This window comes from Nomascus leucogenys, chromosome X, assembly GCF_006542625.1.
Source record: "Nomascus leucogenys isolate Asia chromosome X, Asia_NLE_v1, whole genome shotgun sequence".
NCBI classification, from domain to species: domain Eukaryota; kingdom Metazoa; phylum Chordata; class Mammalia; order Primates; family Hylobatidae; genus Nomascus; species Nomascus leucogenys.
In genome coordinates, this window is record NC_044406.1 from 61,369,812 (window position 1) to 61,397,708 (window position 27,897).

At 50.3% G+C, this 27,897-nt stretch overlaps 1 protein-coding gene across 1 annotated transcript; it reads left to right on the top strand.

Annotated features, from left to right (window-relative positions):
- Positions 1 to 774: 774 nt before the first annotated feature.
- Positions 775 to 27,577, top strand: FAM155B (family with sequence similarity 155 member B). The gene is made up of 3 exons (XM_030807499.1): positions 775 to 1,728; positions 24,067 to 24,238; positions 24,645 to 27,577. Exons 1-3 carry the CDS (start codon positions 868 to 870, stop codon positions 25,028 to 25,030), a joined length of 1,419 nt encoding a protein of 472 aa, XP_030663359.1. The 5' UTR covers positions 775 to 867; the 3' UTR covers positions 25,031 to 27,577.
- Positions 27,578 to 27,897: the final 320 nt, after the last annotated feature.

Sequence of the window (27,897 nt, forward strand, 5' to 3'; positions counted from 1 at the left end):
GCGGAAGATGGCGACAGACTGAGGGGGCATGGCCAGCGGGAGCCACGGGGCCGTGCCGCTGGGCTGCCGCTACAGCGGTGCGAACGAGAGGCGGAAGCGAGAGGCGCACTAAGTAAAGCCCGGTGTCTGCGTCCGGCGCCTGTGGCGCTGCCGGGAGCCAGGTGGCCCGCCCGAGCCGGAACTCCAGGAGCAGCGGGTGCGGAGCCGGAGCAGAGCCCGCCCGGGACTGGCCCCGGCGAACACCCGGAGCGCGAACGAAGCCCGAAGGGCCCGGCAGCGGACCGGCCGGCCGGCCTAGGAGGGCGCGAGCGAGGCAGGGAGCGGCGTGGAGCGGGCAGCGGGCGGACGGGCGGGAGCGGAGCGGCGCGGCGCGGGGCGAGGGGAGTGGAGCGGAGCGCGGCGGCGGGGCCCGCACGGCGGCGCTGAGGGGCGCAGAGCTGCGCCGAACCGAGACGGCCGGTTTGGAGTGCGAGCCGGGCGGCCGCCGGCGGGGAGTGAAGTGGCACGGAGCCGAGGGCAGCTGAGGGGCCCGACACTATGAGGAGTGCGGCCCCGCCGCCGCAGCCGCCACCGCCCCAGTGCCCCGCACCGCCCCCAGCAGGGACGCCGGGCAGCGCCTAGCGGGCCGGGCGGCGGCGCCCGGGCTGAGAGCGACGGAGCGCGGGAGCGGCGCGGAGACGGCACCAGAGCGCCCCGCGACTCCGGCCTGAGCGGGGCACCGGGTCGGCCGGCCTGCCTCACCATGCAGCCCCCAAGGTAGAGCCTGGACGGCGCCAAGGAGCGCAGAGCGGCGCGCAGCCCGCCCGCCGGAGACGGCCGTCCGGCCTCGCGCCTGCCTATTCCCTCCAGCCCGGACCCCCCTGAAATATGTTCAGGGGCGCTTGGATGTGGCCCGGGAAAGACGCCGCCGCGCTGACTATCTGCTGTTGCTGCTGCTGCTGGGCTCCCAGGCCGAGCGACAAACCTTGCGCCGACTCCGAGCGGGCGCAGCGATGGCGACTGTCCCTGGCGTCCCTGCTCTTCTTCACCGTGCTGCTCGCTGACCATCTGTGGCTGTGCGCGGGGGCCCGGCCCCGGGCCAGGGAGCTGAGCAGCGCCATGCGGCCGCCCTGGGGGGCCGGCCAGGAGCGGCAGCCGGTGCCTCCTCGCGCGGTGCTGCCGCTGCCGCCGCCGCCGCCCGGCGAGACCAGCGCGCCCCCGGGCACCTGCGGCCCCAGATACAGCAACCTGACCAAAGTCGCCCCCGCCGTCGGCTCTCGGCCGGTCTGCGGCGGCGTCCCAGAGCCCACGGGGCTGGACGCAGCTTGCACCAAATTGCAATCTTTGCAGAGACTTTTCGAACCGACTACCCCGGCCCCCCCTCTGCGGCCCCCTGACTCCCCTTCCCGTGCCCCGGCCGAGTTCCCCTCCGCCAAAAAAAACTTGCTCAAAGGCCACTTTCGGAACTTCACTCTCTCCTTTTGCGACACCTACACGGTCTGGGACTTGCTGCTGGGCATGGACCGCCCCGACAGCCTGGACTGTAGCCTGGACACGCTGCTGGGGGACCTGCTGGCGGTGGTGGCCAGCCCGGGCTCCGGGGCCTGGGAGGCGTGTAGCAACTGTATCGAGGCGTACCAGCGGCTGGACCGACACGCTCAGGAAAAATATGACGAGTTCGACCTCGTGCTGCATAAATACTTACAGGCGGAAGAGTACTCAATCCGGTCCTGCACGAAAGGCTGTAAGGTAAGGACTGGCTTCCGCAGCCACAGCAGCCGCCCTGGGCAGCGGCAGCGGCGGCAGTGGGACCGGGAGAAAAAAGGAAGTCTCCATTTCTACCCACCTCACCACTCCCACCGTGCCCAGTGCAGCACTACCAGTGCCACCCTGGGACCCTCCCTAGTGAAGGGGCCTCAGGGATTCAGGCCAGGTAACCACCTGGCTAACTTCTATTAATTCCGGGTTTGGGCACCTTAGGCCTGGGGCTTCCTGGCGCCCTGCCCCCTCATGAGTGGGGCGGGGCCACGGGGCCCGGGGCTGACAATGAGGTGGCAGGAGGGATTGTGCTCCCCCCAGCCTCCATCCTCAGCCAGCCATGCCCCTCTCCTTTCAGAGGCTGGAATTGAACGTCCTGGGACTGGCTGGTGCAGGGGGAAGGCCAAAGATGGGAGGAAGAATATTTGGCAACCAAACCCTCACCCTTTGGCTTCTGCCAGTGGGTGAGAGAAGGAGCACTCCTGGTGGTGGGGCACACCACACTCTTGACCTTATGTGACCTGAGGTGACTGGCCAGAGCCGAGGCAGGTCGAGCCCAGGGGCTGCCTGTCTTCTCCCAAGGAAGTCACCTGCAGGCTCTTCTCCCCTGACAAAGGAAGGAGCTGGGAACAGGGAACAGCGACTGGTGGGAAGGCCACTGAAGGTTGGTGCATTCTCATACAAAACTCCCAGTGCCTTCCCAGCACCCCATGGTGACAGTGGAGGGAACACTGGCTTTCTAGCTGCTGGGGATAGGTATCCAGAGGAGAGTTGAGGCAGCTGTAGACGGGCCTGCCTAGGGAAGAGCTGAGTGTTAAGAAACTTCTTGACCCTCGGCGGGGTTGCTCTGGACAGTTAGGTGGGTGAGGTCTGCAAACATTTGGGATTTGATGCTACTGCCCTGCTCGCTCAGCCTGGCCAGGTGACCTGCCTTTGGGAGGAAAGAGAACAGCAAGGTCAAAGGGTCAAATGACAAGGAGACCGGGAGGGGTGGTGGCCTCACACATCCTCCAGCTGGGGCCAAGAGCTGGAGAGTGAGACAGTTGCTTTCTAGCCTAGCTCGTGTCCCTCCAAGACTTTGGGGAGGGGCAGAAAGTGCCCTTTTCCATCCAGCATGGCCCTTGTGGACTTCTGCAGGGCTTCCATGCTTTTAGCGGGTTCCCTAGGGATTGGGGCAGAGGGTTGGGAAGGAAAAGGGTAGTTCCTCGCTCCTGACTTCACTTTCTCCTTCTCCTTTTTCCTGCTCTCGTAACCTAGCAGTCTCCCTCCCGCCTCCCTCAGCCTCAGCTGACTCACTGCCTCACTCACACTACCAAATGAGATATTCCACTTCTTAAAGGTGTACAGACAGACAGACACACACACACTGCCATACACCATCACCACCACCCCGGGCAAAGTCACATAGGCATGCAGAGAGGTCGTCACACCCACAAACAGTGTCATTAGAAGCAGATGCCGTGTCACACACACGCACATCTCCCCATGGTATCAGAGACACGCAGGCAGAAGTACTGTCACATGAAGAAGGACACATTTTGTCTTACAGAGACACATACCCTCGATGTCAGCCACGGACACATACACTCAGTGGGAGCAGAGAGACAGGGTCCACAAGCAGATGGAATCAAGGATATCTGTTTTTTGTGGCCCTCCCTTCAACCCCATGGCCCTGTTTTTGTTTGTTTGTTTGTTTGTTTTCCTCAATCACCAGTATGAATGAGAGGCATGCCACAACTTCCCCATGGGGTTCGCTCCGTGTTGTAGTTGACTCCGATTTCTGTCTGGACCTGAACTAAATTCAAATCTCTCATGTTGATTGTTTTTACCAAGCAGTGTGACGTAGGAGAAATACATCTGATCTCTCCAATTCAGGAGGCCTTATCACCTCTACTTCTTGTTAGTGGTATGACCTTGGGCAAGTCACTTCACTTCTGTAAGCTTTCATTTCCTCATTTGTAAAACAGGGATCATCATCCTTGCTGTGCCCACATCCTGGGTCTTTGGTGGGAAGAAGGTGCAAATGTATTTTGTAATAAGAATATAACATCTGACATTAATGCTTAAGGTTTTTCCGCCCCTCTTGTGTATGTTATGAGATCAAGGAGGCTGGTGATACTAGCACCATTACTCCCATTTTACAGATGAGGAAACTCAGGTGCAAGGGGATCACACGGTTTGCCCTAAGGTCACTCAGCTAATGAGCAGGAGTGCCAGGACTCCAGCCCACGTGTTTTAGTGCTAAGCTCGTGCTTTTGCCCTGGCCTCACATCAAGTTCCTGATGGCCCTCCCTCCTCTCCTTTGTCTTCTTGTCTGTCTCCAGCAAACCAGCGAACTCCTCCTGCTCTCTCGCTGCCTGCTGTGCCGGCAAAAGGGCAGTGCCAGCTCCACAGCTCTCTTCCTGCCTTTCCCACCCTTGTCCAATGCTTTCTCCCTCAACTGAGGCCAGACCCACCTGGCTCTCAAATCCAGCTGTATGATGGGCACTAAGGGAGAAGACAGCCCTGCTACCCTACTTGGACTGTAGGCTCCTCTCTCCTCAGCCCCTCACCCCACCTCCCTGGCAGGCCTTACTTGCCATTCCCAAACCCCGTTTCTGGGCTCCAAGCCCTCCTGTCTGGGCCCCACCCCAAATGGGATCCCTGGGAGATGATGCCCCACCCTCAGAGCTTCTCCCGAGTGGAAAGACCACAGCCCCAGGCCAAGATGAAGAGGCTTTCTTACTTCTAGAAACCAAGCTGGGAACCCCTGTTCCAGAGCCAGGTGACCCTCTGTCCCCGGGACCCTGTCCTGAGTGCTGTCAGTTAGCTGTTTCCCGGGTGGCCCCAGAAACCCTGTTCTCTGCTTTTGCAATATCTGCCCCCGTTTCAGGCCACACAGGGCCCCACGAGTCATACCTGTCCTCGCTGCTGCCTGTGACACCTCCCAATTTAGTACCAGCTGCAACATTTCCTTAATGTGCGACTGACTTCCTCTCACACAGCAGGGCAATGTTAACTTACGCAGGCCAATGCCCTTCCCCGCCCTGGCCTCTCCCAACTCCCAGGGTCATGCCTCACCTCTCTCTTAGCTTCCTGTGCATCCTCACAAGCCCTGTTTCCTCCACCCCCCACCCCACTCTCTTGGCCCTAGCTAGGGTTACTGGACAACCACCTCACTCCCCCATGGCTCTCCATCCTCCCAGTTCTGCCACACTCCTGCCTTTCTGATTGCCTCTTCCCCCACCTCTGTCTCTTTCCTACTCTCTCTTCAGAACATTCAGACTAGGGGGAGTGATGGAGATGGGGGCAAAATCTTGGCTTCTTCTCTCATAGCTGTTGATCTGAGAGGAAATAGAGGCCCAAGGGAGGGGCAGTTCTTAGCTCTCTCACCAGCCATAGGGTTGCATTAGTAAAGATGAGTGCCAGGGAAGGATGTGATAGTTCTGCTCTACTCCAGACTGACCCAACCCACCTGGCAGACAGTGTGTTTGATTTTGGGTCTCACACTGGGCTGAGGAGGAGGCAGGAACCCATGTTCTTCTGGAGAGAGTTGAAGGAGGTGTTTCACCTGGAGAAGAGGCGACTCAGGCAGATGTGCTGTCTGTCTTCACACCTCAGAATAGTTGACATGGTATAAATGAAGAAGCATGACCTGCGTGGCCCCAAAGGGCTTTTATAGTTAGAAAGTTCTAGGCTAAAACCTAATTCTTTTATTTATTACCTGTGTAACCTTGAGCTAAGGACGTCAACTCTCTGAGCCTCACTTTTCTCACTTGTAAAATGGGGCTAATTCATCGTAACAGTCTTGGGAGGTCATTATTAATGAGAAGAGTCTTTACAGTACCTAGACCTGCCATATCAGAGTTGTTCAGTTTCTTCCTTTCAAAAAAGGAACAGACTGCCTTAGGAGGAAGTGAGCTCCAACTCCCAGCAAGTGTCTGGCCCGATACAGGTGGACCCTTGGGGAAAATGCCATGGAGGCAACTCTAACACCAGATTATGAGCAGAGTTGGACCAGGTGACCTTTGAGGTATATTTCAGCCTGGATTTTAGGCCTGTGAGCAAAGCTTGCTCCTTGAACAGCAGCACTGGATGGGGAGGGCTGGGGAAGGAGGTTGGTCCTAACACCCACACAAAGAGAGGGGGTGGGGGGCTGCCAGAGCCAACGCCTTGCCTTCTGCCCATACCCGCTGGGGCCCTGCTCTTCCTCCACTCCGGCTGGCAGCTGTTTCTGCCTCACTGCCTTCCTCTCTCCTCCCACCTGCCACAGCTTTCCTGCCAAGCAGGACTCCTTGCTAACACTGGGTATGAGGGGTGCTGAGAGCAGGGAGCTCAGGGCACTGGGTAAAGGACAGGAGCCCCAAGTTGGCCAGTGGTGTCTGTTATCATCACACAGGCTTGCAGTCAGGAAGCAGTGCCCCACAGGCAGCCTCCCTGACCCAGGGCTCTTAGAGCCAGAGAGGTACCCTGGTCCCTGTTTGGTGGTAGAGGAAGGGGCAGGCTGTCAATAAACAGCCTCCTGGGAGCCATGACAAAGCCTGCCCTTGGGGAGGGGCCTCCAGATCCACAGAAGCTCATCTCATCACCAAGGAATGTGAGCATGGGGTTCTGGGAAGGAGCAGGAACCAGGAATCCTAGAGCAGGGACAGAGAGGAGGCAATGTTTATAGCGAGGACAAGTGAGGACCCACCAACATCCTTTGTTCAGTGTCCCAGTCTCTTGTCCTTGGACCCAGTGACAATCACTGTTACCTTCCTGGAATAGCACACAGTGAATTAAGACTGGGAGTGGGAAAGTGGTCACTCCCACCCTGACCTGCCCCCACTCCAACCCCCATGTTCTTCCCACATGTTAGCTCACACCCAACATGCCTATCCACTTTCCAATGACCCTACAACCTTCCCAATCTTCTAATTATCACCCTACAATCTTCCCAAGCCACACCCACACCTTACTCCCTCTACCTACAGTCCTCCAACCCCTGCCCCTCCTGACAGTTATCTCTGCCCCCTTCCACCTCAATTCTGGACCTCACTCCCCACCTCTTTCCTCTCAACAGTCAGCCCCTCACATTCCACATTACTCCCCCATTCCCATCTCCCACCTGACACCCCTCCCAAACCTTTATTCCAAGATCCCACACCCTCTTCTGGCCTGCATGCCCCTTGGGCCTTGCATCACTCACACCCCACTCACACTTTACCTCCCTTCTCCCCATCCTTTTTCTTGCTCTCTTTCATCTTCTGGTCCTCTCTTCCACCCTCTTTCCTCCTGCCTCCCCCTTTCCCTCTCTGCTCTCTTTCTCCCACTTCCCTTCTCTCCTTACCATTCAGGGTAGACATGTACATGTGTGCATGCACACACAGACACACATTCATACAGCCACACATCCCCCAGTCTTCATGGCTACTTCCCATCCTTCCCGCAGGCTGGTGCCTGACTACTACAGTCACCATAGCAACGGGAACCTCCAGGAAGGATACACTGGTATCTCCTGAAAGTGGGGGTTGGGGGAGTTAGGTGGAGAAAGGGAGCCTAACAGCCTCCCACCCAATACTGTGGTCTGGCAGGAAGAGTCTGCTGAACATGGTGAAGGTGGGAGTGAGGAAAGGGAAGACAGTGGCTGGAACCAAGATCAAAGGAGGGTCAAGAATCTCCCAACACTTCGTAAGCATGAGAGGGTGCTTCTAAGCCATGTGGATGCATGCTGGTCCCCTCTGGATATGTCAGTACCCTAAGGAAAGGGTATACTTACTTTTTTACATGTGGGTAGGGACATAGGCTGAACCTCAGACTCAGGGGCGGGAGTGTGCCCTAGAAAAACTTCTCCTTTGGGGCAGTTCTTCTGTGCCCCCACCCTCTGCGGCTGTTTACCTTCTGTGTGCCCATACAGACTGGGCATCAAACCTGCCCTCCCCAGCTCATTTCTCAGCCACATGTGGATTCCAGCTGCCAGTGTTAGCTGAAAGCCAGGGGTGGCCCCTGCTTCTGGGGGTCTGGACAAATCTGGACCCCTACAAGCACCATTCTCCAATGCTGGCCTGGTAGGTCTCTGGGGAATGGGTACGTTTGCATTTTGTGTGATTACAGGCACACAGACCAGAGTGTGTGCAAGAGGCCAAGGATGCTGGACCAGCCTTTTCTCCCTGGGCATAAAAGTGGGCTCAGTAAAGCCTGAATTTTTGATACTGTTAGCCAGATAGGTGCTTAGAGAGGAGGGCAAGGGCACCAGGCGATCTGCAGCTGGCTCTGGAGAGGGAAGGAGTTACTACGGAGTGACAGGGACTGCCAGGGCCAAAGCTCCTGCTCGAATGCATTCTAGAGAAAGGAGCTGGAACCTGAGCCACAAGTCTATGAACCAAAAGATGAGGCCAGCTGGCTGCAAAGACGAAAGGGCTAAGAAAGGGGAAGGAAAGAAGAAAATTGCGAGCCTTTGAGTGCCTAGGAGATGCCAGGGGCTTTATATATGTTCATGAACTCATTTAATCCTGGCAGTCATCCTAGCAGGCAGGCACTATCATGATTCCCATTTTACACATGAGACAACTGAGGCTCAGTGAGGTGAAATGACCTACGCAGGCCACATAGCAAAAGGACTGGCATACAAACCTAGGTCTGTCTGTTCTTTCTCCAGTGCACAGATGCATGAAGAAAATGCTAATAATCTCCTCCAACTGTCAGAAGCTGGGCCGACTGGAAGGGAGGCCCAACAGAGCCTATTGGCAGCTTAGAGGTCCTCTGGAATGGCCCAGATCCAAAATGAGGACCCACCAACATCCTCTTTGTTCAATGTCCCAGTCTCTTGTCCTTGTACCCAGTGACAATCACTGTTACCTTCCTGGAATAGCAACAAGAGAAAGGGCGCAAGGAAGGAACTGCAAAGGAGACGGGAGGACCTGGGCTCCTCTTTCGTGGAGGGAAGGTATCTCTTATATTCTCAGCCCCAATCTGCTGGAGGGATCCAGCAAAGCAACAGGGGAGAAGGTGCAGAACATTAACCTAAGTTAGTCCCTAAGCAGGCCTAATGCAGACCTGAGACCCTGGCCTCCACATCTACTGCACCTCAACATGTGCAGTTTCTCCATATCCTCGCACATGCTGGTAGAGCTGGAAGGGAAAACGACTGCAGTAAGACTTTGTTGCCCCAGAGTCCACTGAGACCTGGCCTGGGCTTTGGATGCCCAGTTCCCATGCAAGGGTTTTGGTGAGCACCTAAACTTGAACATCTAGGCTTTTCTTGGGGATTGAAGGAAGTGCCAACCCACCAAGTTCTGCCAGAAGAGGGGCATTTGGTGGTGGTGCGTGTTACCAATGTTCCCTGTCTTATTTGGTTTTAAGAAGATAGCATGGCTACCTGGCTGATCTGTGAAAGGTGAGCTTGTCTGTTTAGTGTTGAACTCGTTAAAACTTTCAACCAAGTTAATCTCTTAGAATTATTATAGTCTCAGAATCTTATAATAATATCTTTTTTTCCAGTTAACCAAAAAGGTCTTTGAGAAATTTTGGAAAGTAGAAGTATAAAAGGAAAAAAGTCCCAGAGCACTTAGTCTTTTTTTTTCCATGGTAAAATATGCGTAACATAAAATTGACCATTTCAACCATTTTTAAGTGTACAATTCAGTGGAATTAAGCACATTTGCAGTATTGTACAGTTATCACCACTATCCATTTCTAAAACGTTTTCATCCTCCCAAACAGAAACTCTGTGCCTATTAAACAAGAACTCCCAGCCGGGCGCGGTGGCTCACACCTGTAATCCCAGCACTTTTGGAGGTCGAGCTGAGCAGATCACCTGAGGTCAGGAGTTCGAGACCAGCCTGGCCAACATGGCGAAACCCCAGCTCTACTAAAAATACAAAACTTAGCCGGGCATGGCGGTGCACACCTGTAATCCCAGCTACTCAGTGGGGTGAGACAGGAGAATCACTGGAACCCGGGAGGTGGAGGTTGCCGTGAGCCGAGATTGCGTCACTGCACTCCAGCCTGGGTGACAGAGTGAGACTCTGTCTCAAAAAATAAAAAAATTAAAAAAAAATAACTCCCCATTCTTCCCTCCTTCCAGCCCCTGGTAAGCATTATTCTACTTTCTGTCTCTAGGAATTTGAGTGGGTACTTCATATAAGTGGAGTCATACACTATTTGTCCTTTTGCGTCCAGCTTATTTCATTTAGCATGAACATTTAGTGTTCAAGGTTCATCCATGTTGCAGTATGCATCAGTACTTCATTCCTTTTTATGGCTGAGTAATAGTCCATTGTATATCTATGCCACATTTTGTTTATCCATTCATTTGTTGGTGGGTGTTTGGGTTATTTCCACTTTCTGGCTATTATAAATAATGCTGCTATGAACATTGGTGTACAGGTATCCTTGGAGTCCCTGCTTTCATTTCTTTTGGGTTTATATTAATACCTAGGAGTAGAATTGCCAGATCATATGGCAATTCTATGTTTAACTTTTTGAGGAACTGCCATCCTGTTTTCCACAATGGCTGTACCATTTTACATTATATTACATTTTACGTTATACATTCTGCACCATTTTACATACATAACAGCAATACGCAAGAATTCCAATTTCTCCACATCCTTGTCAACATTTGTTATTTTCTGAAGTGTTTTCGATAATAGCCACCTTGATATGTGTGACTATATGTTTTTACATAGTTGAAATCATACTGTTTTTTACCCTGCTCTTTTAAACTTGTTACACTATCTCTTCATGTAAATATTCATAAACATCATTCTTGATGAGTGTACAATATTCCATCACGTGAATGTAATGTAATTTATTTAACTAGTCCCCTATTGACATTTATGTTACTTCCAACATTTTGCTATTATAAATAATACTGTGATGATATTCTTTGTTCGTAAATCTGTTTCAGAACGATTCTTTTTTACTAATAAATGCCATCTCAGTCATTTTTTCTTATTTCTCTACTTTGCTGAGTTTTTAAAATCACAAAATAATGCATGCTCTTTGTACCAAATCTAACAATACAGTGGTTTATAAAGAAAACATTAATGATCCTCCTATTAGCTCCCCTCCCAATCCCACTGCCTGAGGTCCCTGATGTTAACAATATGTAGTGTGTTCTCCTGCCCCTCTGTCCAGGCTTACATAAACGTCTACACACAAAATGACTTTTTCTTTCCTTTTGCATACAAATGGGAGCATAGACATTAATTCTGCAAGATGAAGTTTCAGAGCTAGACGTACAGAATCAAAGAGTATTAACCTTTTTGAGGCTCTTGACATACATTACCAACTTTCTTTCAAATTACTGGGTTGTTCTAGTTTATACCCTCACCAAAAGTGTGAGACTAATGCAGCACACTTTTCCAGTATTGGCTATCACATCTTTAAAGCTTTACTAATTTGGTAGTTGAAAAATGGTACAGCATTGGCTTTTCATTTGCATTCCTTAGGTCAGACATTTGTTTTTCTTGTTTATAGGCCATTTGTCTTGCTTGCTTTGTGAATTATCTTTTCATGTTTTGTGTTTTCCTTACTGACTTGTATGTGCTTTTTTGTATGTATTAATGATATTAACCTTTTTCTAATCACATTTGTGACAGATTTTTTTCATTTCTTATTTGCACCATAGAGCTGAAAGGAGGGAATGGAAAGGAAGAGAACTATTCCACACACTTTGTGTCCTTTATCTTACTTAATTCTTGCATCTGCCTTATGAAGTACATGATATTATTCCCATTTTGCAGAGGAGAAGCCTGGCTCAGAGAGGTTAAATGGCTAGCTTAAGGTCATCCAGCTAGTAAGAGTTGGAGCTGGGATTTGAACCCAGGTCAAATCCAGGGATTTGAATGGCAGCAGACAATGGTACCACCCAGTCTTTGCTGGTGTAATTATACTATCGGTAAAGCTTTGTGTGGTAAAGCTTTGTGCTAGTTGCTTAACAGGCATCATTTACAGAAAAGTAAGGGTAGATACTTTTATTATCTCCATTTTACAGATGAGGAAAGTGTGGATCAGGGAAGTCCAGTAACTTGCCTGAGGTTTTATAACCAGTATGAGCAAACCTAGGGTTTGGACTGCATGACTGTTTGAGTTTAAAGATGTTTGACCCTGTCTTCCCACTGTATTTGATTACTCCCTAGGCATCAACTTCTTGGATCCAAATTGAGGCCCAGGAAGGAAAAGTGCCTTTCTCACAGTCACCAGAAAGTTAGTGGCTGAGTTCCTGTCTCCCTACAGGTGGTGACTATTCACCTTTGGAACTAAAAAAATAGGGTCATTATGAGGCTTAAATAACATGAAGCATGCTAATCTCTTAAGAGCACAGTGCCTGCGAGATGGAAAGTGCTCAAGACATGCTAGCCCCCATTGTTATTATTATTATTGGCAGTGGACCTTGGACAAGTTATTTAAACTCTTTGGTCCTCCCTGTCCTCATCTGTAAAGATCTGTCTCTGCCTCAAGGGATGGTTGTGAGGTCTCAGTGAATTAATAAATGTCTGGGTCAGGTGATTAGAACAGAGCCTGGCATATAGTAAGCACTTAATAAATGGTAGCTGCTATTATTCTCTCCTTAATTAGGTGTGTTTAATCCAAATGACTGCTTAATATCTAATGGAGGTTGACAACACTGGGGTGGGATACTTGGGAGTAGGGAAAGGTAATTTGTGAGCAGGAGGTGAAGTATCTAGGGTAGGGGATGAGGAGCCAGAAGGCAAGTGGAGGGATTCTAGTGAGGGAAGGCACAAGGATGTACTTAGATGGGGGAGGAAAGAGGCAGAGAAGGAGATGGAAAGACTCCAAAGCCCTTGATTTACCTCATCGCCAAAGACCAAGCACAGCTGACAGTCATCTTTGATCACATCTCTGTTCTCTCCAGCCTCTCATCTTTCTGGCAAGGCACAGAATTTGGAGGAGGAGGTAAGGATCTGTCTTTGGTGATCCCTGGAGAAGGCCGGAGATTGCTTCCTGGGCCTGGGCCCAGGTATAGCTGTATGTGGCAAACAAGTGTGCCTGGGAAGGGGAAGTGTGTGCAGCTCAAGGGAACCTGTGGCTGTCACTGTCAAACTGGCACCATTCCTGTGGTAATCTGCACAACCATTGTGCACAGAAGCTCCCAAAGCTCCCCTCCTCTCATCTTAGTCCTCTGTGTGGCTGTGGGACCCCTCATTAGCTCTGTTGTCCTGATAAATTTACTGTGGTCCAGACAGTGGTGATGGAGTAGATGATCCAGGGCAGGGCAGTGCAGGGCCTGGGGCTCTGCAGCAGGGCAGTGTGGGCTGAGTCTGGCAAGGTTGGTCAGGTCAGGTCTTGGAGATTTTCTTTTGTTGTTTTTGAGGTTCTTGGCTGCAAAGCAGTTTGTTTTTATTTAAAATTCACTTTATCAAAGTACTGTATTTTCATAATTTTAAAAGGCATGTACAAGCTATATATATATATACACACACACACATATATATGTGTATACACACACACACACACCCCAAGCCTCACTCTTCAGAGTCAAACACTTCAGACACTCTTGACTGTTTCTTCTGATATTTACCTCAATATTTCTAAATGGTATGCTAATATTGCTATTTCTTGTTTTTTCTGTTTTAAATATTTGTGTATACACACATGTATAGATAGATATTCACACATCTACATATATACACCTGTGTGTATATATCTCATTTATATGTATCGTTGTAGCTTATAAAGCTTTTAAATTCTATATATAAAATATCTGTTAAATGACATATATAGATCTCAATGCTTATCATTAAAACAGTAGCCCTCTACTCCACCCCTGAGCCTCACTCTTCAGAATTAAATACTTCCAACTTTCTTGGCTGTTTTCTTCTGATATTTACCTCCACATTTCTAAATGCCATGTCAATATTCTATTTCCCAATTTTTCTCTTTTAAATATCTGTTGACTTTTAAAATGTGATTAGAGGAAGATTTAGCTCTTTTACTCCCAGTAGCACTTAACATACACACATGCTTCCCCTCCCCTCATACATTCAATATTGGCAAATCAAAATTTCTGGTTTTAACAATATTCCATGTTTATATTACTAGAATTATAAATATTGTTCACAGCTGAGTTATGTAGAATACTGTGATTATATTTCCTTCCTTGGTCATCTTGTTTGCATGGCGTTAATAATTGCCTCTTGTTTTCTGTTTGCTTAGTTTTCTCATTTTTTGCTGATACATTCCCAATTTCTTTATCAGAACTATAAAATCTCACACAAACACTTTCATAACCCATTATTTTCACTTTTTTTCTTGGAGCTCTCCACCTTGCTGTAGTTGCTAGAGGTTTGGTTTTCAAGTACTTGTCAAGTACCTCCGTGTGTATACCTCCTCCACTTGTATACCCAGCTCCATGTGAGACCCTGAGGACAGTGGACAGATGAGTAAGATACAATCTATCCTTGGTGAATCTACAGTCTCATGAGTGTATAATTTATAGAAATGTCTTGCCAGAAGGCTCTGTGTTAAGACTTTGATCTAGGCTGTCCCTTTGGTCCCACACTCAGGCAGGCCTCCTCTTCTTCGTTTCCCATGAATTACCAGAATGTGATACAGTCCCCCAAAGAGGAAATGTGATCTTAGGCTGCATTAACAAAAAGTTTCTAGGACAGGAGGGCTGATTCCTCTACTTCACTTTGTGTTGATAAATCCTATCCAGGGATTGTGTGTAGTTGCAAAGGACATGGAAATACAGGGACTCATCTGAATGTGAACAACCAGGCTAAGAGAGGACTGGAAACCACATCTTTTGAAATAGTTGAAAAAAAAAAATTGGGGATGTTTGGCTTCTTGAAAGAGTAGTCTACACATAGCTATCTTCAATTTTATTCCCTCACATTTCCTTTTCAATTTTCTACAGGCTGGTTTCTGCCCCCACTGCTCCACTGAAACTGCTCTCACCATAATGAGACTGCCTCTTAATTCCCCAAACCAGTGTGTTCCCATCTAAATCGTTATCTGCTGGCCACTCCCTATTCTTTGAAATTCTCTCCTCCCTTAATTGGCAGAATGCCTCTCTTCTGTTTCTCCTCCAATCTCTTGAGCCACTCCTCCATCTTCATCTGATTCTTTTCCTCCATCTGCCCCTTAAATGTTAGTTTTTCTAGGGATCTACTGTTGATCCCTAGGCAATGCCATCCACTTTATAGGCTTCCACGATTGCTGAAGCAGCCAGGGTGAGCTAGGTTATGCTCTGTTAACAAACAACCCCCAAATATCTGAGGTTTAGCACAACAAATGGTTACTTCTTTCTCATGATACGTGTCTGAAACAGGTCATCAGGGAACATCTGCTCATGATAGTCACCAAAGACCCAGGATGGTAGAGGATCCAACATAACACTGCTTCCACAGTCAGCATCAGAGGGAGGAGAATGTGGCACACCATACATTTGCTCTTAAAGCTTCTCCCCAGAAGTGACTCATGTCACCTCAACTCACACTTCATTGACCAAAGCAAGTCATATGGCCGTGCCTAACTTCAGAGGGTGTGGGAAAGTGTAGTCCTACTGTGTTCCTGATGACTAAGTCCCTAACCCCTGATGGCTTCCAAGCCTTTATGGAGACCCTCCTTCTGAGCTGACCACTGTGTCCAACTGCCTCCGCAGCATTTCCACCTGGCTGACTCACATATACCTCAAAGTCAACATGGCTTCAAACTGAATTTATTGTCTCCACCCCCAACTCTATGCCTCCTGTTTTCCCTGCCTTAATAAATGAAACTATTCATCCAGCTACCCAACCCAGAAGCTTGGTCATCATCCTGGATCTCTCCCTCTCTCTCATTCCCCACATCCTTAAGTAATCCTGGTGATTCTACCTCTTTAACATCTCTTCTCACATCCACCCCCTCCTCCCTATTTCTCAATTCTGCCACTGTTGCCTTAGTTGAGGCCCTCAAAACCTCTCACTCAGACTGTTGGAATTGTCTCATAACTGATCTCTGTGCCTCCAGTCTTGATGCCTATACTCCATCATCCACACTTTCAGACAGAAATCCGAAAAGTTAGTCATGGGAGTGGCAAGCGATCTTTAGGCAATTATTTGAAACCTGTTAAAGGCTCTCCATTGCCTATAGGATGAAGCCCAGCTCCTTGTCAGCTTCCAGAGCATATCATAACCATGGCCATGGCCTTCCTCTGCAACCTCATCTCCCATTGTGTCCCACTTTGCGCCCTCTAACTATGCTGAACTACCTACAGTCTCTAAACTCAGCACTATTTCACACTTGCAGGCCTTTATGCCTGCTCATTTCTTTGCTTGAAGTGCACTTATTCTTTCTATATTCCATCTAGTTACCTTCTACTCATTTTTTTTCAATCCCTAACTCAACCCTCTCCCACATGGAGATGTTTTCCTGTCCTTCAGCCCTCAAAACACAGCTGATCACTCCTCTCTTAATGCTACTACTGTACCAAGGAGATACAGTGCTTCTTGACTTACAATGGGGTTACAACTTGATAAGCCCATTGTAAGTTGAGAATATTGTAAGTTGAAAATGCATTTAATACACCTAACCTACCAAACATCATAGCTTAGCCTAGCCTACCTCAAACGTGCTCAGAACACTTACATTAGCCTACAATTAGGCAAAATCATCCAACACAAAGTGTATTTTATAATAAAGTGTTGAATATGTCATGTAATTAATTGAATACTGTACTGAAAGTGAAAGAACGGTTGTATGGGTACTTGAAGTATCATTTCTACTGAATATATATTGCTTTCTCACTTTGGTAAAATTGAAAAAGTGTAAGTTGAGCCATCATAAGTTAGGGACTGTCTGTGCTACCTATCACAGTGACTTAAAATGATTGATTCATATAGTTGTCTCCCCTGCTCCTTGAAGACAGGAATCTTGTCTTACTCATCTCTGTTATCTGTAGTTCCCAGTACAGTGCCAGGCACTCAGAAGATGTTCAAGAAATGTTTGCATGGACAAATAATGAGAAAAACAGACTCAGAGAAGTCTAAAAATACCTGCAGGGTTGGCACGGGGGACAGGAAGGTAGCTGTTCCATATGGCACCAGAAGAGCTAGTAAGAGCTGCGAGTGAAGCCACAAGGAGGAATTAGTTCAAAAGAAGGAAGAACTTCTGTAACTGCTAGAGTTATCTGAAGATATGGGCTGCCCTAGGACAGCATGACCCCCTGTGACAAGGCTTACAATCAGAAACTGGATGAGCACTTGGCAGTGATGTTGGAGTGGAACTTCCAACAGCAGATAGGGCAGTGTTGTGATGGTTCTCATGGTCCCTCCTATTCTGGAACAGTCATGAACCTGACTCCTCTGCTCCCCTGATTGACATGGATTATCTAGGCCCCTTCAGAGCTGCTCCTACGTTAGGGACACTGTTTCTCCACTGGACCAACCCTGTCCAGGCTGGGCCCATCCAGCCACTGGCCTTTGAGCAGATGGCCCAAGAGGCCTGGTGGTGGGAGAGCTTTCTGGAACTGTGCTGGCTCTAGGTTCTCACCCTCCTCTCCGGCCATCTCCCCTGCCTTTCCTTCAGGCCATGCCACTTTGACTCATGACTGCTCAGTTTGAGAAGCAGGACAGCTGTTGCTTATTTTTACTGCCACTTAAGTAGAGTCCTGTCATCCACCTGGATTTGCCCTTTAATACGTCTAATCCCAGTCTGATTCTACCAATTCCAGTGAACTACTGTCCCCAGAGTTATGTCCATGATCTCCTTCCTCTGGTTGAGGAGACTGATTTTGACCTAACCCTCTTCTGATCCAACTTTTTTTTTTTTTTTTTTTTTTTTTTGAGACGGAGTCTCGCTCTGTCGCCCAGGCTGGAGTGCAGTGGCGCGCTCTCGGCTCACTGCATCCAACTTTTGAAAGCCCAGAGTCGGGACTAGGAACACTTGGCTCTTTTCAGACCCTGCCCGAGGGGGTCCCTCACACACTTCTCTGTGTGCTGATTAATGCAGTACAAAGAGGCATCAGGTTAGCAGTCAGGTTGCCTCCCTTCTAATCATGGCTTATAGTTGATTTCTTGCATGCCTCTGACTTGGCTAAGCCAACCCTCTTCTTTGGGTCTCAGTTTCCTTATGAGTAAAATCTGCGAGCGGAGTGTACCGTGGTGTCTGTGGACAGTGGATTTCATCCCCATGTGTAGCTCACATTGCTGCTTTGCCTCCACAGGCTCTGCGGCTGCAGCTCCAGCTGCTGGCCAAGGGCCCCAGGGGTACATTAGGAAGACAAGCAGCCCTGGAGAGAAGGCCTATAGGGAGGATTTGGATGGGGAAACAGGCCCCAGGGATGGAAGCAAGTTAGAATCCAAGAAGGAAACTGCTTACTTCCTGGTTGGCAAGAACTAAAGCTCTCCTCCCTGGAGGGCTTTTCAGCCCCAGAACAAAGGAACTCGGGATGGCCTCCGCTTTCTAAACTTTCTGGCCCTGAGTCCTGGCTCTGGGATGTAAAAGTCTTCTTTCTAGAGGAGAGTAGGGATGATGATGCCCTGGCCAGGGCTGCAAGCCCCAGAGCTGGAGGGTAAGACTCTCTGGGTCCTCCCTACATTGGCAACTGCAGAGCCCAGGAGGAGTGGTGACACCTCTCATCTTGCCCTTCCCATTTCAGGAGTGCTCTGCAGCCCAGCTGGGAGGAGGGATGGGACAGCCTTCGCAGCTTCCTTTTTGGGTTAATTGGTGTTCCCTCTAGTTATTCCCTGCTTCCTTCCCCTCCCAGTTCCCATAGCAACTGGGCTGTAGCAGCCAGAACTTGATTGAGCCCAGCAGTGGCCCTACTGAGGTGGGGAAAGGAGGGCACTGCCAGGTCAATGCTTCCCGCCCCACCCATCCCCCGCTGCCATCTCAAGGGTTCAGGATGGTTAAGCTCTGAGGACAGGACATAATTGGAAAGCCTTTTATGCCAGGGCTAGAGTTTGAAGAGCCTAACATGCCAGAGCAGGCCTGGTTCTCCTCAGCTCTCCTCCCCTCCCCACGCCCTGTGTCCTGCCTCTCAAATTTTGAATTCACTGTTGCTGGTAGGATTGTTCAGTAGGAAGAACCCTGGAGTTGGAGGTGGGAAACCAGGTTTCCATTTCCTCCCAAACCGATGGTTCTCAACTGTGGCTGCATACTAAAATTGCCTGAGGTATTTTGAAAAACTACAGATGTGTTGGCTCCACTCACAAGGATTCTGACTTAGTTGGTCTGGATGTGATGTGAGCCAGACAGGAGTTGTTTTTTTTTTTTTAGACAGGGTCTCACTCTGTTACCTAGGTTGGAGTGCAATGGTGTGATCTCAGCTCACTGCAACCTCCTCCTCCTGGGCGAAGGTGACCCTCCCACCTCAGCGTCCTAAATAGGTGGGATCCAAGGTGTGCACCACCACACCCAGCTATGTTTTTATGTAGAGACAGGGTTTCACCATGTTGTCCAGGCTGGTCTAGAACTCCTGGACTCAAGCAATCCACCAGCTTCAGCCTCCCAAAGTGCTGGGATTACCAGCATGAGCCACCACATCCAGCCCAAGACAGGAGTATTTTTTGGAAGCTCTTTGAGTGATTGTGATATGCAGCCAGAGTTGAGATCCTGGAGAACAAAAGAGCTCCATGGTTCACCCAGAACTGACTGTTATCTTGTTCTGAGACATTTCTTCCCTTTCCCTGCATCCCTTGCCTCCACCAAGCCCCTCAACTCTCCTAAGCCGGGCCCTCCTGGCTTTCCTCCATCCTTGTAGACAAGTGCCCAGGAACCTGTGAATGCCCAAACAACCTCCGCCTGTCAACCCCTGGCTCAGCCCTAACACTAATGAGACAGGGCAAGCTACCTAGGTCCATCTAAGAAACAGGGCTGCAGAGTCTAAGGCAGGCTTGTTGCCCAAGCTGTAACAAACACTGAGAGCCAGATCTTTCACCTGAGAAGGACCCCAGGCTACCTCTGAGGCATGAGGGATAGCAATGGCCTCCGCTGGCCGGCTGTGGGGCTGAGGAATTGGATTACCTCTGAGCCCCACATCACTCTTCTTCCTCCATTCCCCTCATTAGCTCCTTGCCTGTTCCTGCCTCGCCACCCACAGGCCTGGTGTCCTCCCCAAGCAATCTGCTCACCCACTTGTTGTCATGGTGACTCTGGCTGGGGGTGTGGGGACTGAGTGGGGAGGTCGTCTAATTAAGGAGAAAGGCCACACTCCCAATGTCAGGCCACCCCTCCCCCTTCCCCAACCTACCCTGGCTGGCTCCCTCCTTTCCTCCCTCCAGGAGCAGATGAGGGGAGCGCCCAGCCACCATAGCCTGTTACTGGGCTAATTGCAGTTGCCTGGGAGGAGGGCAGGAACTCCACTGGGGCCTCCTCACCTAGGAGCTGGAACATTGAACTAGAAGAGCCCAGAAAGAATTCCACAGGGACCTCTGAGTCACACTGATGGATGCAGGGTTGGGAGGGGGCCGATTGCACACATTTTGAGGTGAGGGTGAGGCAGGCTCTGGGTCCAGGCTACAGACATTGGGGCAGAGCCTGTGGACAGAGACTCATCTTGGCACTGTGGGGCTCAAAAGATGGAGGGAAGTCTCTAAGGTACTGGGACCCTTAGTTCTTGTAATTTCATGTTCTTTCCTGCCTTCTGTTTTTTTCTCCTCCCCTTCTTGTGGTCTCTTATTCCTCTCTCTTACCTTTGCTTTCTTACACCCCCATCTCTCTTAGCCACTCTTAATTCCATCTTATTCACCCCCTGCTTGTTCTTACCCGTCTTTCTTACTCCCTCTTTCTTACCGCTTCCTCTTAACAGCCCCGCTTACCCCTATCTCACCCTCTCTTATGTCCCAACCTTTCAGCTTCTTTCACCCTCACCCCACTCTTAACCCTTCACCTCCCTTACACCCTCCACCTCTAATTCCCTGGCTCTTTCTCCCCAACCCCGTTGTTTCCTACCCCCACTATTCCTACCATTCCTTACCCTCTCTTTCCTATACACCTCCTGTCTTCCACCCCTTAACCCCAACTACCACTCTCTCACACCCCTCAAACCCCTCTCTTCTGCCCTCTTTTAGCCCTCCAGCTCTCTTACCCTCCCTCCTATTTTCACCTGTTTTTTTACCCTCCTTTCACTCTTTTCCCATTCCTTTTCACATACTCTTTTAGCCCAGTAATTTCATATTTAGGAATTTATATAAATAAAATTTAACACAAGTGTGTGAGAGATGTGTGTATAAAGATAGTCACTGGAGCGTTGTTCATAATAGTGAAAACATGGAAATAAATGTCCATGAACAAGAGATCACCAGTGCCCTTTTCATTCCATTCATACAAAACCATTCTGTTCTCTTAACACACCATGGATTTGTTTGCCAACATATCTTTGCTTAAGCTATTGTCTCAGCCTGGAATGCCCATTTACCTCATCTCTACCTGCCACATCTAACATCCTGATTTGAGTCCAAGCTCAACTGTTCTCCCACCACTGAAATCTTTCCCTGCTTCTCTACTTGCTTCCCTCCAGTGGTCCATGGTTTGAACTCTCCTTTCTATAGATCATATGCCATAGATTCAAGTTAGATGTGTCTACCCATGAAACTGGAATTTTCATGAGCGTAGGGACATGTCCTCATTTACTTGCCCTGTTCATTCATTCAACAGATTTTTTAAAGTGTATATTGTGCCGAGTACACAACGGTTAATAAAGCAAACCCATGTCTACTTATGCGCAACTCACATTTTAGTGGGGCTGACAGGAACAAAACAAGAGTGCAGAGAAAGTAATACTTGTGGTGAAGAAACAAGGAAAAGAGAATAATGAGGGCAGCATCCTTTGGTGAGAGGGGTAAGGGAGATCCTCTCTGAGGAGAGGACATTTAAACTGAGACCTGAAAAATGAGAATGACCCAGACATGTCAAGAGTAGGGGGAAGAGCATTCCAGGCCAAAAGAACAGCATGTGCCAAGGCCCTGAGGTGGGAACAAGTAGGGCATGTTCAAGGAAAAGAAAGAAAATGAAGTTGGAGAGAGACAGGAGCAAAGTTATACGAGGGCTAGAAGTCTGTGGTCAGAAGCTTAATTCTAAATGCATCAAAGGGTTTGGAGCAAAGGAGTAACATGAGTCAATTGTGTTTTGAGGCTACTCTTCCTCCTGTGTGAACAGTGGATTGGAAAGAGCAAGGGTGCAGGTGGAGAGGCCAGATGGGAGACTGTCATCCAGGTGAGAGATGATGATGGCCTGCCCAGAGGCATAGATGTGGAGCTACAGTTGGCATGCCTTGCTGATGGACTAGATGTGGGGATACAGAGAAACAGAAATGAAGGCTGACATCTAGGTTTCATGGCAGTCACTGAAATGGTCAAGACTTGAGGAGGACAGTGGATTGGGGATTAAAAAAATAAGATCTACATTTTAAAGTTTATAACATGTTAAATTTGAGATGCCTGTGAGATACCAAAGTCCCAAGCAATGCTTTGCTCTTTGGGGGACTGGTTAGCAACACAACCTACACCATCACCCACTAGTACCCCCCTGCTTTGGAAAAGGCCAGTGTGGGATTGCATTGCCAAAGTCCATGTTCACAGCAGTTATTTGTAGTTTAGTGAAAATGTTTAAAGTAAGTATAAGAAACTGACAGTGCTTCTGAAACCATGTTGCTCAGAATATGGCAGAAGAGCCTCCTGTGGCACAGTCACCTGGACCTGGCTCAGAAATGCAGATTCTGAGCCCACCTCCGTCCTCTTGAAGCTGAAACAGAGGGAGACATCTGCATATTTAACAAATGCTTCAGGGGGCTCTGAGGCACACTGAAGTCTGAGAACCATTGCTGTGAGGAACAACAATGAACCTAGAAAGCACCCCTAAAGATACAGGACTAGATGTGGGTGGCAAGACAGGAACAGGCAAGGTGCATGAGAGCCATCTGGGCATCTGTTAAAATGCAGATGCTGACTTGGCAGATCGGGGGTGGAGCCTGAGATTCTGCATCTCTCACAAGCTCCTAGGTGATGGTGATGCTGCTGGTCCAGGTCCACACTTTGAGGAGCAAGGACCTAGATCAGTGGTTCACAACTGGAGACAATACCCCTACCCCAGGAGAACATTTGACAATGGCTGGAGGCTTTTTTTTTTTTTTGGTTTTCACAAGACGTGAGGGGAAAGAATGCTACTACTGTGTAATGGGTAGAGGCCAGAGATGCTGTGCAATATCCTGCAGTGTACAGGACAGCCCCCACAGCAAAGAATTATCTGACCCATAATGTCAGTAGTATCACTGTTAAGAAACCCTGGGCTTCATGATAACCAAAGACTGTGGAGCAGGGAATCTTTCTTAGCTAGGACCCAGTGCCTGGTAGGAGTGGACTAGATGAAGGACAGGAAGCATACCCGTGAAGTGAAACTGCAAAGCAGAGGTTCTAAATGAAATGTAGCAGTGTGTGTGATGTCTGCTCCATGCCAGAGCAGAAGCCAATAGGGCAGAGCATGGATCAAGTAGAGCTCAAAGGCACATGTGGTGCCTGGTAAGGCAGGTTCCCGGTTTTTTTTTAATTATTATTAAAAGCAACCCCTCACGGCCGGGCGCGGTGGCTCACGCTTGTAATCCCAGCACTTTGGGAGGCCGAGGCGGGCGGATCACGAGGTCAGGAGATCGAGACCACAGTGAAACCCCATCTCTACTAAAACAAAAAAAATGCAAAAAAATTAGCCGGGCGTGGTGGCGGGCGCCTGTAGTCCCAGCTACTCGGAGAGGCTGAGGCAGGAGAATGGCGTGAATCCGGGAGGCAGAGCTTGCAGTGAGCCGAGATTGCGCCACTGCACTCCAGCCTGGGCGACAGAGCGAGACTCCGTCTCAAAAAAAAAAAAAAAAGTAACCCCTCACATTTATATTACACTTCAGAGTTTACAAAACATTTTCATATGTGCCGTATTATTTCATCCATACAACACCCTAATGAGGTAGAGCAAGGATTATTCTTTCTCTTTCTTGAATTTAGAAACTCAATACCATCAGCCAAAGAAATGTTTGCTGAATTGAACAGAACTGACATTTGCCTCATTAAATATAGGTAGTCTCAGACAAGTCAGAGACTTCCTTGGACCAAGTGTAAAATGACAGGGTTGCATGGAATGATTGGCAAGGCTCCTTCCAGTTCTGACCTTCCAGTAATTTTGTGATCTTTGCCAACACACAAATTTTGAGTCTTGGTTGACTGCAGACTGGGGTGCTTGGGAGTACTGGCTATGAGATGGGAGATCTTAGGTAAGATACAGTGGCCTTGATCCAAGCCCTTCTTCCTCTGTACCCCCTGGATCTTGGGGTTAGGTTGGTGAGGCCCCCTTGAGAGACCGCAAGTCCCCCCATCCCTCTCCTCTGAGGTGGGAAGGGGCTGACACATGGGCTGATGCTCTTTCCTCTCCCCACAGGCTGTCTACAAGGCCTGGCTGTGCTCAGAATACTTCAGCGTGACCCAGCAGGAATGCCAGCGCTGGGTGCCCTGCAAGCAATACTGCCTGGAGGTGCAGACCCGGTGCCCCTTTATACTCCCCGACAATGAGGAAATGGTGTACGGAGGGCTCCCTGGCTTTATCTGTACAGGTAAAGGCAGGGCACTGGGGAAGAGGGAGGAGGCCGGGGGCCCAGGACAGGCATCAGGTCAGAGGAGTTGGGAGCAGGGAGAACAACAGGGGAGTCAGGTGAGAAGAAGGCCAGTGGCTGGACGAATGGGCAGTGACGTCCCCAGGTTGGGATAGGGCCAAGTGGAATAGGGAAGAAGACCAGAGTGTCTTTCTCTGCCCAGAACATGCCCAGGGAGTCATCCCGAAGAAACTGGCAGGGGTCCGCAGGAAAGAAGGGCTCAGAAAGGGCAAGTGTTGAGGGCTGTGGGGAGGGAGCCTTAGATGAGGCTACTTGAGCAGCCCCAGCTCTGAAAACTTGCTCCCTAGGTAAGGCATAGCTATCAGCTCCCCGAGCACCCCACCACACCTTCCTTATCCATTGGCAGGGTTGCTGGATACTTCACCAAAGCGTCCGGAAACCAAGTGCTGTGACGTGCAGTGGGTCTCCTGTGAGGCGAAGAAGAAGAAGTTCAAGGAGTCTGAGGCCCCCAAAACCCACCACCAGCAATTCCACCACTCCTATTTCCACCACTACCACCAACAGTACCATCACTACCACCCCCGTCATGATCCCCCAGGCCGCGTCAGCAACAAGCCCGCCCTGCTGCCGGTCTCTGGGAGCTCCCGCCTCAGCCCTAGCAGGATCCGGCTCTGCGTCCTTGTTCTCATGCTCCTCCATACCGTGGTGTCCTTCTCCAGCAACCAGGGTGGTGGGGGATTGGGGCTGGAGACACTGCCTGCCCTAGAGGAGGGCCTGACACGGGAAGAGTGACAGTAGGGAGGGAGGACAGACCTCCACCACACTGACATCAGCTCCAGCTCCCCCAGGTGGGGGGGAGGGGGCTCCTCCCATGGGAGGTGTAGGATAAGGTGGGGGCGGGGGAAATGGGGGAACGACACATCCCCCCCAACCTACCCCCACCCCAAAAGCAGCTCCAACAGAATGGCCAGAGGGCCTCAGGCAGCTGCAAAACTCATCCGGGAGAAAAAGGCAGGAGCGGCAGGTGACCCCTCCCAAGCCCCCATCTATGGGGCTTAGCAAAAAAAGGGAGGAAGTGGGGGCTGGATATGCCCACCCCTGCCAAAAGCCCTGACCCCAGGGAAGGAGGCTGCTCACCCAGCCTTGGCCCTGCAGGGAATGTTGGGGGGCACAGAGGGGAGAAGCTCTTTCCCCCACTCCACATTCCTTTTGTTGCCAAGATCCTTAATTCCCTCCTGCCCATATCCCTACAGGCGACGGCAGACAGTGCAATGGCCCTCCTGCCACTTCAGCACACCTTGCCCCACCTGGGACCATCACACGTGAAGCACCAGGTTGGGAGATGAGGTGCACACAGTTGCAGCTAGGTCGGGGCCCCAGTTAAGCTGTGCCCCACCACCCTAGGCAATGAGGGGCAGGAAAGGGATACAGAATGAATGGTGAAAGAGTGGAGATAGGGAAGGGGGAGAGGAGAGGAGAAATGTGGACAGAGGGCTTGAAGACATGGCCGAATAGGCTACTGCCACCCAGCTTTGGGGAGATGGGTGATAAATGTTGAGGTAGGCTCGAGAACTGCTCCCCAAATCAGTGAGAATTGCATCAGGAGCCCTCTGGGGAAAGAGCAGAGGAACTGAGTTGCTGGGCCTCAAAACAAAAGGCTGCAGGCACATGGTTAGACTGCCGCTGTCTGAAGGACCATATCTTACAGAAGGTGCACATACTCCCAAGGGCCACTCTTGCCCTGGAGATCTTGGCCTTGGGGCCAAAGACATTTCCATTTCCGATCTCCATGGGGAGGAGGGACTTAAGCCCAAGTGGGTCAGGCCTGGCCCAGGTCCTCATACTCCCTTATCTTGTCCTAGCCCAGGCCTCCATGAAGGAGAACCTGGTGGCATTGCCCCAGAGCTCTCCAGAGATGAGCCTCCCCTATCCCCACCCTGTCCCCGTCCCCAGCCTACCAAAGAGTATTCACACCTTTCCATCCCTGACTCCATGGGTTACTGTCCCAATTGTGAAACACCCAGACTCCTCTTCACCCTGTAGCAGGGTCTTCTGCTCCAGTCACCCCGGCCTCTTGCAAGAGAAAGTCCAGGGACTGACAAGAAGACCCTTTGACTAAAGATAATGTGCTGTCATATCTTGGCTGAGCAACTTGAGTCAGGCTAGAGGACTGGACAAGAGAAGAGGCATTGAGAGCCCCTGGGGGCCATTAGCCTTTCTCTGTTCTGCTGTGTGGGGGTGGGGAGTAGGGGGGATCTCATATTGCCTGGGACATCTGAATGCTGATACGAATTGACAGGAAAGGGAGCCAGGGCTGTACAGCTGGGGCAGGCCAGGGAGCCTTTAGTGCCAGCAGGTCCTGTGTCCTGGGATGCGATGCTAGTGAGTGAATGGGAGGGCGGGACTGCAGCTGCGTGAGAGTGAAACCAAGAAGCGGATGGGGAAGGGAGAGCTGGCCTTGGTCAGCTTAGGGATGAATGGAGAAGGAATCATTCATGGGCCTCAGCTGGGTCCCAGACTGATTGCATGAGACTGGGGAGTCCTTCCCTGCCAGTTTTCTCATTTATTACAGCCTATCCCCCAACCCTACCCCTGTGCCCTGCCTACACACTCCCCTATTTGGCCCTCAGCACTTCGGGCCTGGTCACATACCCCATCCCTAGAGTGCTCTTTTCAGCTGGGGAGGGGAAGAGGTGCTGGCTCCTTTCCAGACATGCTTATGTATAAGTAAAGGGGTAGGTGCTTGGGCTCCAGAGAGACCCTAGGTACTGCCTTCTAACTCCTGCATCCTCAGGAGGGGAAAAGGGACTGGGAAGTAAAGGGGAACCATATGGCCCCAGAGAATGGACCCTTGGAGACTCCCATCCTCTCTTCCCCCTCACCAAGTGCCCAGGAGACCCCTGGCTCAGACCAGCCCAAGGCCTTGCCCAGTGGCAGGGGAAAGGGGCACCTCACTCCACCTCAAAGTCATTTGACGGCCCCCATCCACCCCACCACCCTAATCTTCCACCACCTCTCCGGCTGCGCCTGCCCTCCATCACAGGCAGCAGAGCCGGGCAGCTTTCTTATGCCATTTTCTACACTGTGCTTCATGAGTAGGACTTTCTTGCACTAGTTCCTATGACTGAGTCTCCAAACTGGTTTCCTAGTAGTCCCCCATCCCTTCCTCCCTTACCCAGCTATGATTCAGTTGTCTCTGCCCTCCCTCTTACCCTACCTCCGTGTTTCGGTGAGAGTCTCTGTATGTGTACTGCTTTCTGTTTTGTTGCATTGTGGGGCAGAGGCCTCTCTGCTCTTGTTTAACCCCATAAAGAAATAAATGGTAAGACTTGATGATAACCCTCCCTTCATGGCTTTGTTCTGTGGAGTTGAGCTTGCCGCATTAGGAAAGTCTGTGGCTTGGGGAGGGGGTGGGACCAGAGATGTTGACCCTGTGCCCAGCTCTCTGTCAGCTTAAATCTCAGGAAGAAAGGGTAAACTGTAGTAGACCATTCAAGACAAGGACTCACAAAGCCAGCCACCTGCAGGGATCAGGCAGATCACTGTACAGAGTGAAGTAGGCCAGGTTGGGGAAAAGTGCAGACTCCAATTTGAGTGCTGAGAACTGCAGGACATATGCAAAGGAGGCAGCTGAAGCCCAGGGTTGCCTTGGGGAATGT

What these genes read in the sequence shown, in the direction of transcription:
- FAM155B (XM_030807499.1), top strand. Translation starts at nt 868, where the DNA reads ATGTTCAGGGGCGCTTGGATGTGGCCCGGGAAAGACGCCGCCGCGCTG. An exon ending in CCTGCACGAAAGGCTGTAAG is followed by an intron (nt 1,729 to 24,066) that starts GTAAGGACTGGC and finishes CTCTCCCCACAG; the next exon opens with GCTGTCTACAAGGCCTGGCT. An exon ending in CCCTGGCTTTATCTGTACAG is followed by an intron (nt 24,239 to 24,644) that starts GTAAAGGCAGGG and finishes ATCCATTGGCAG; the next exon opens with GGTTGCTGGATACTTCACCA.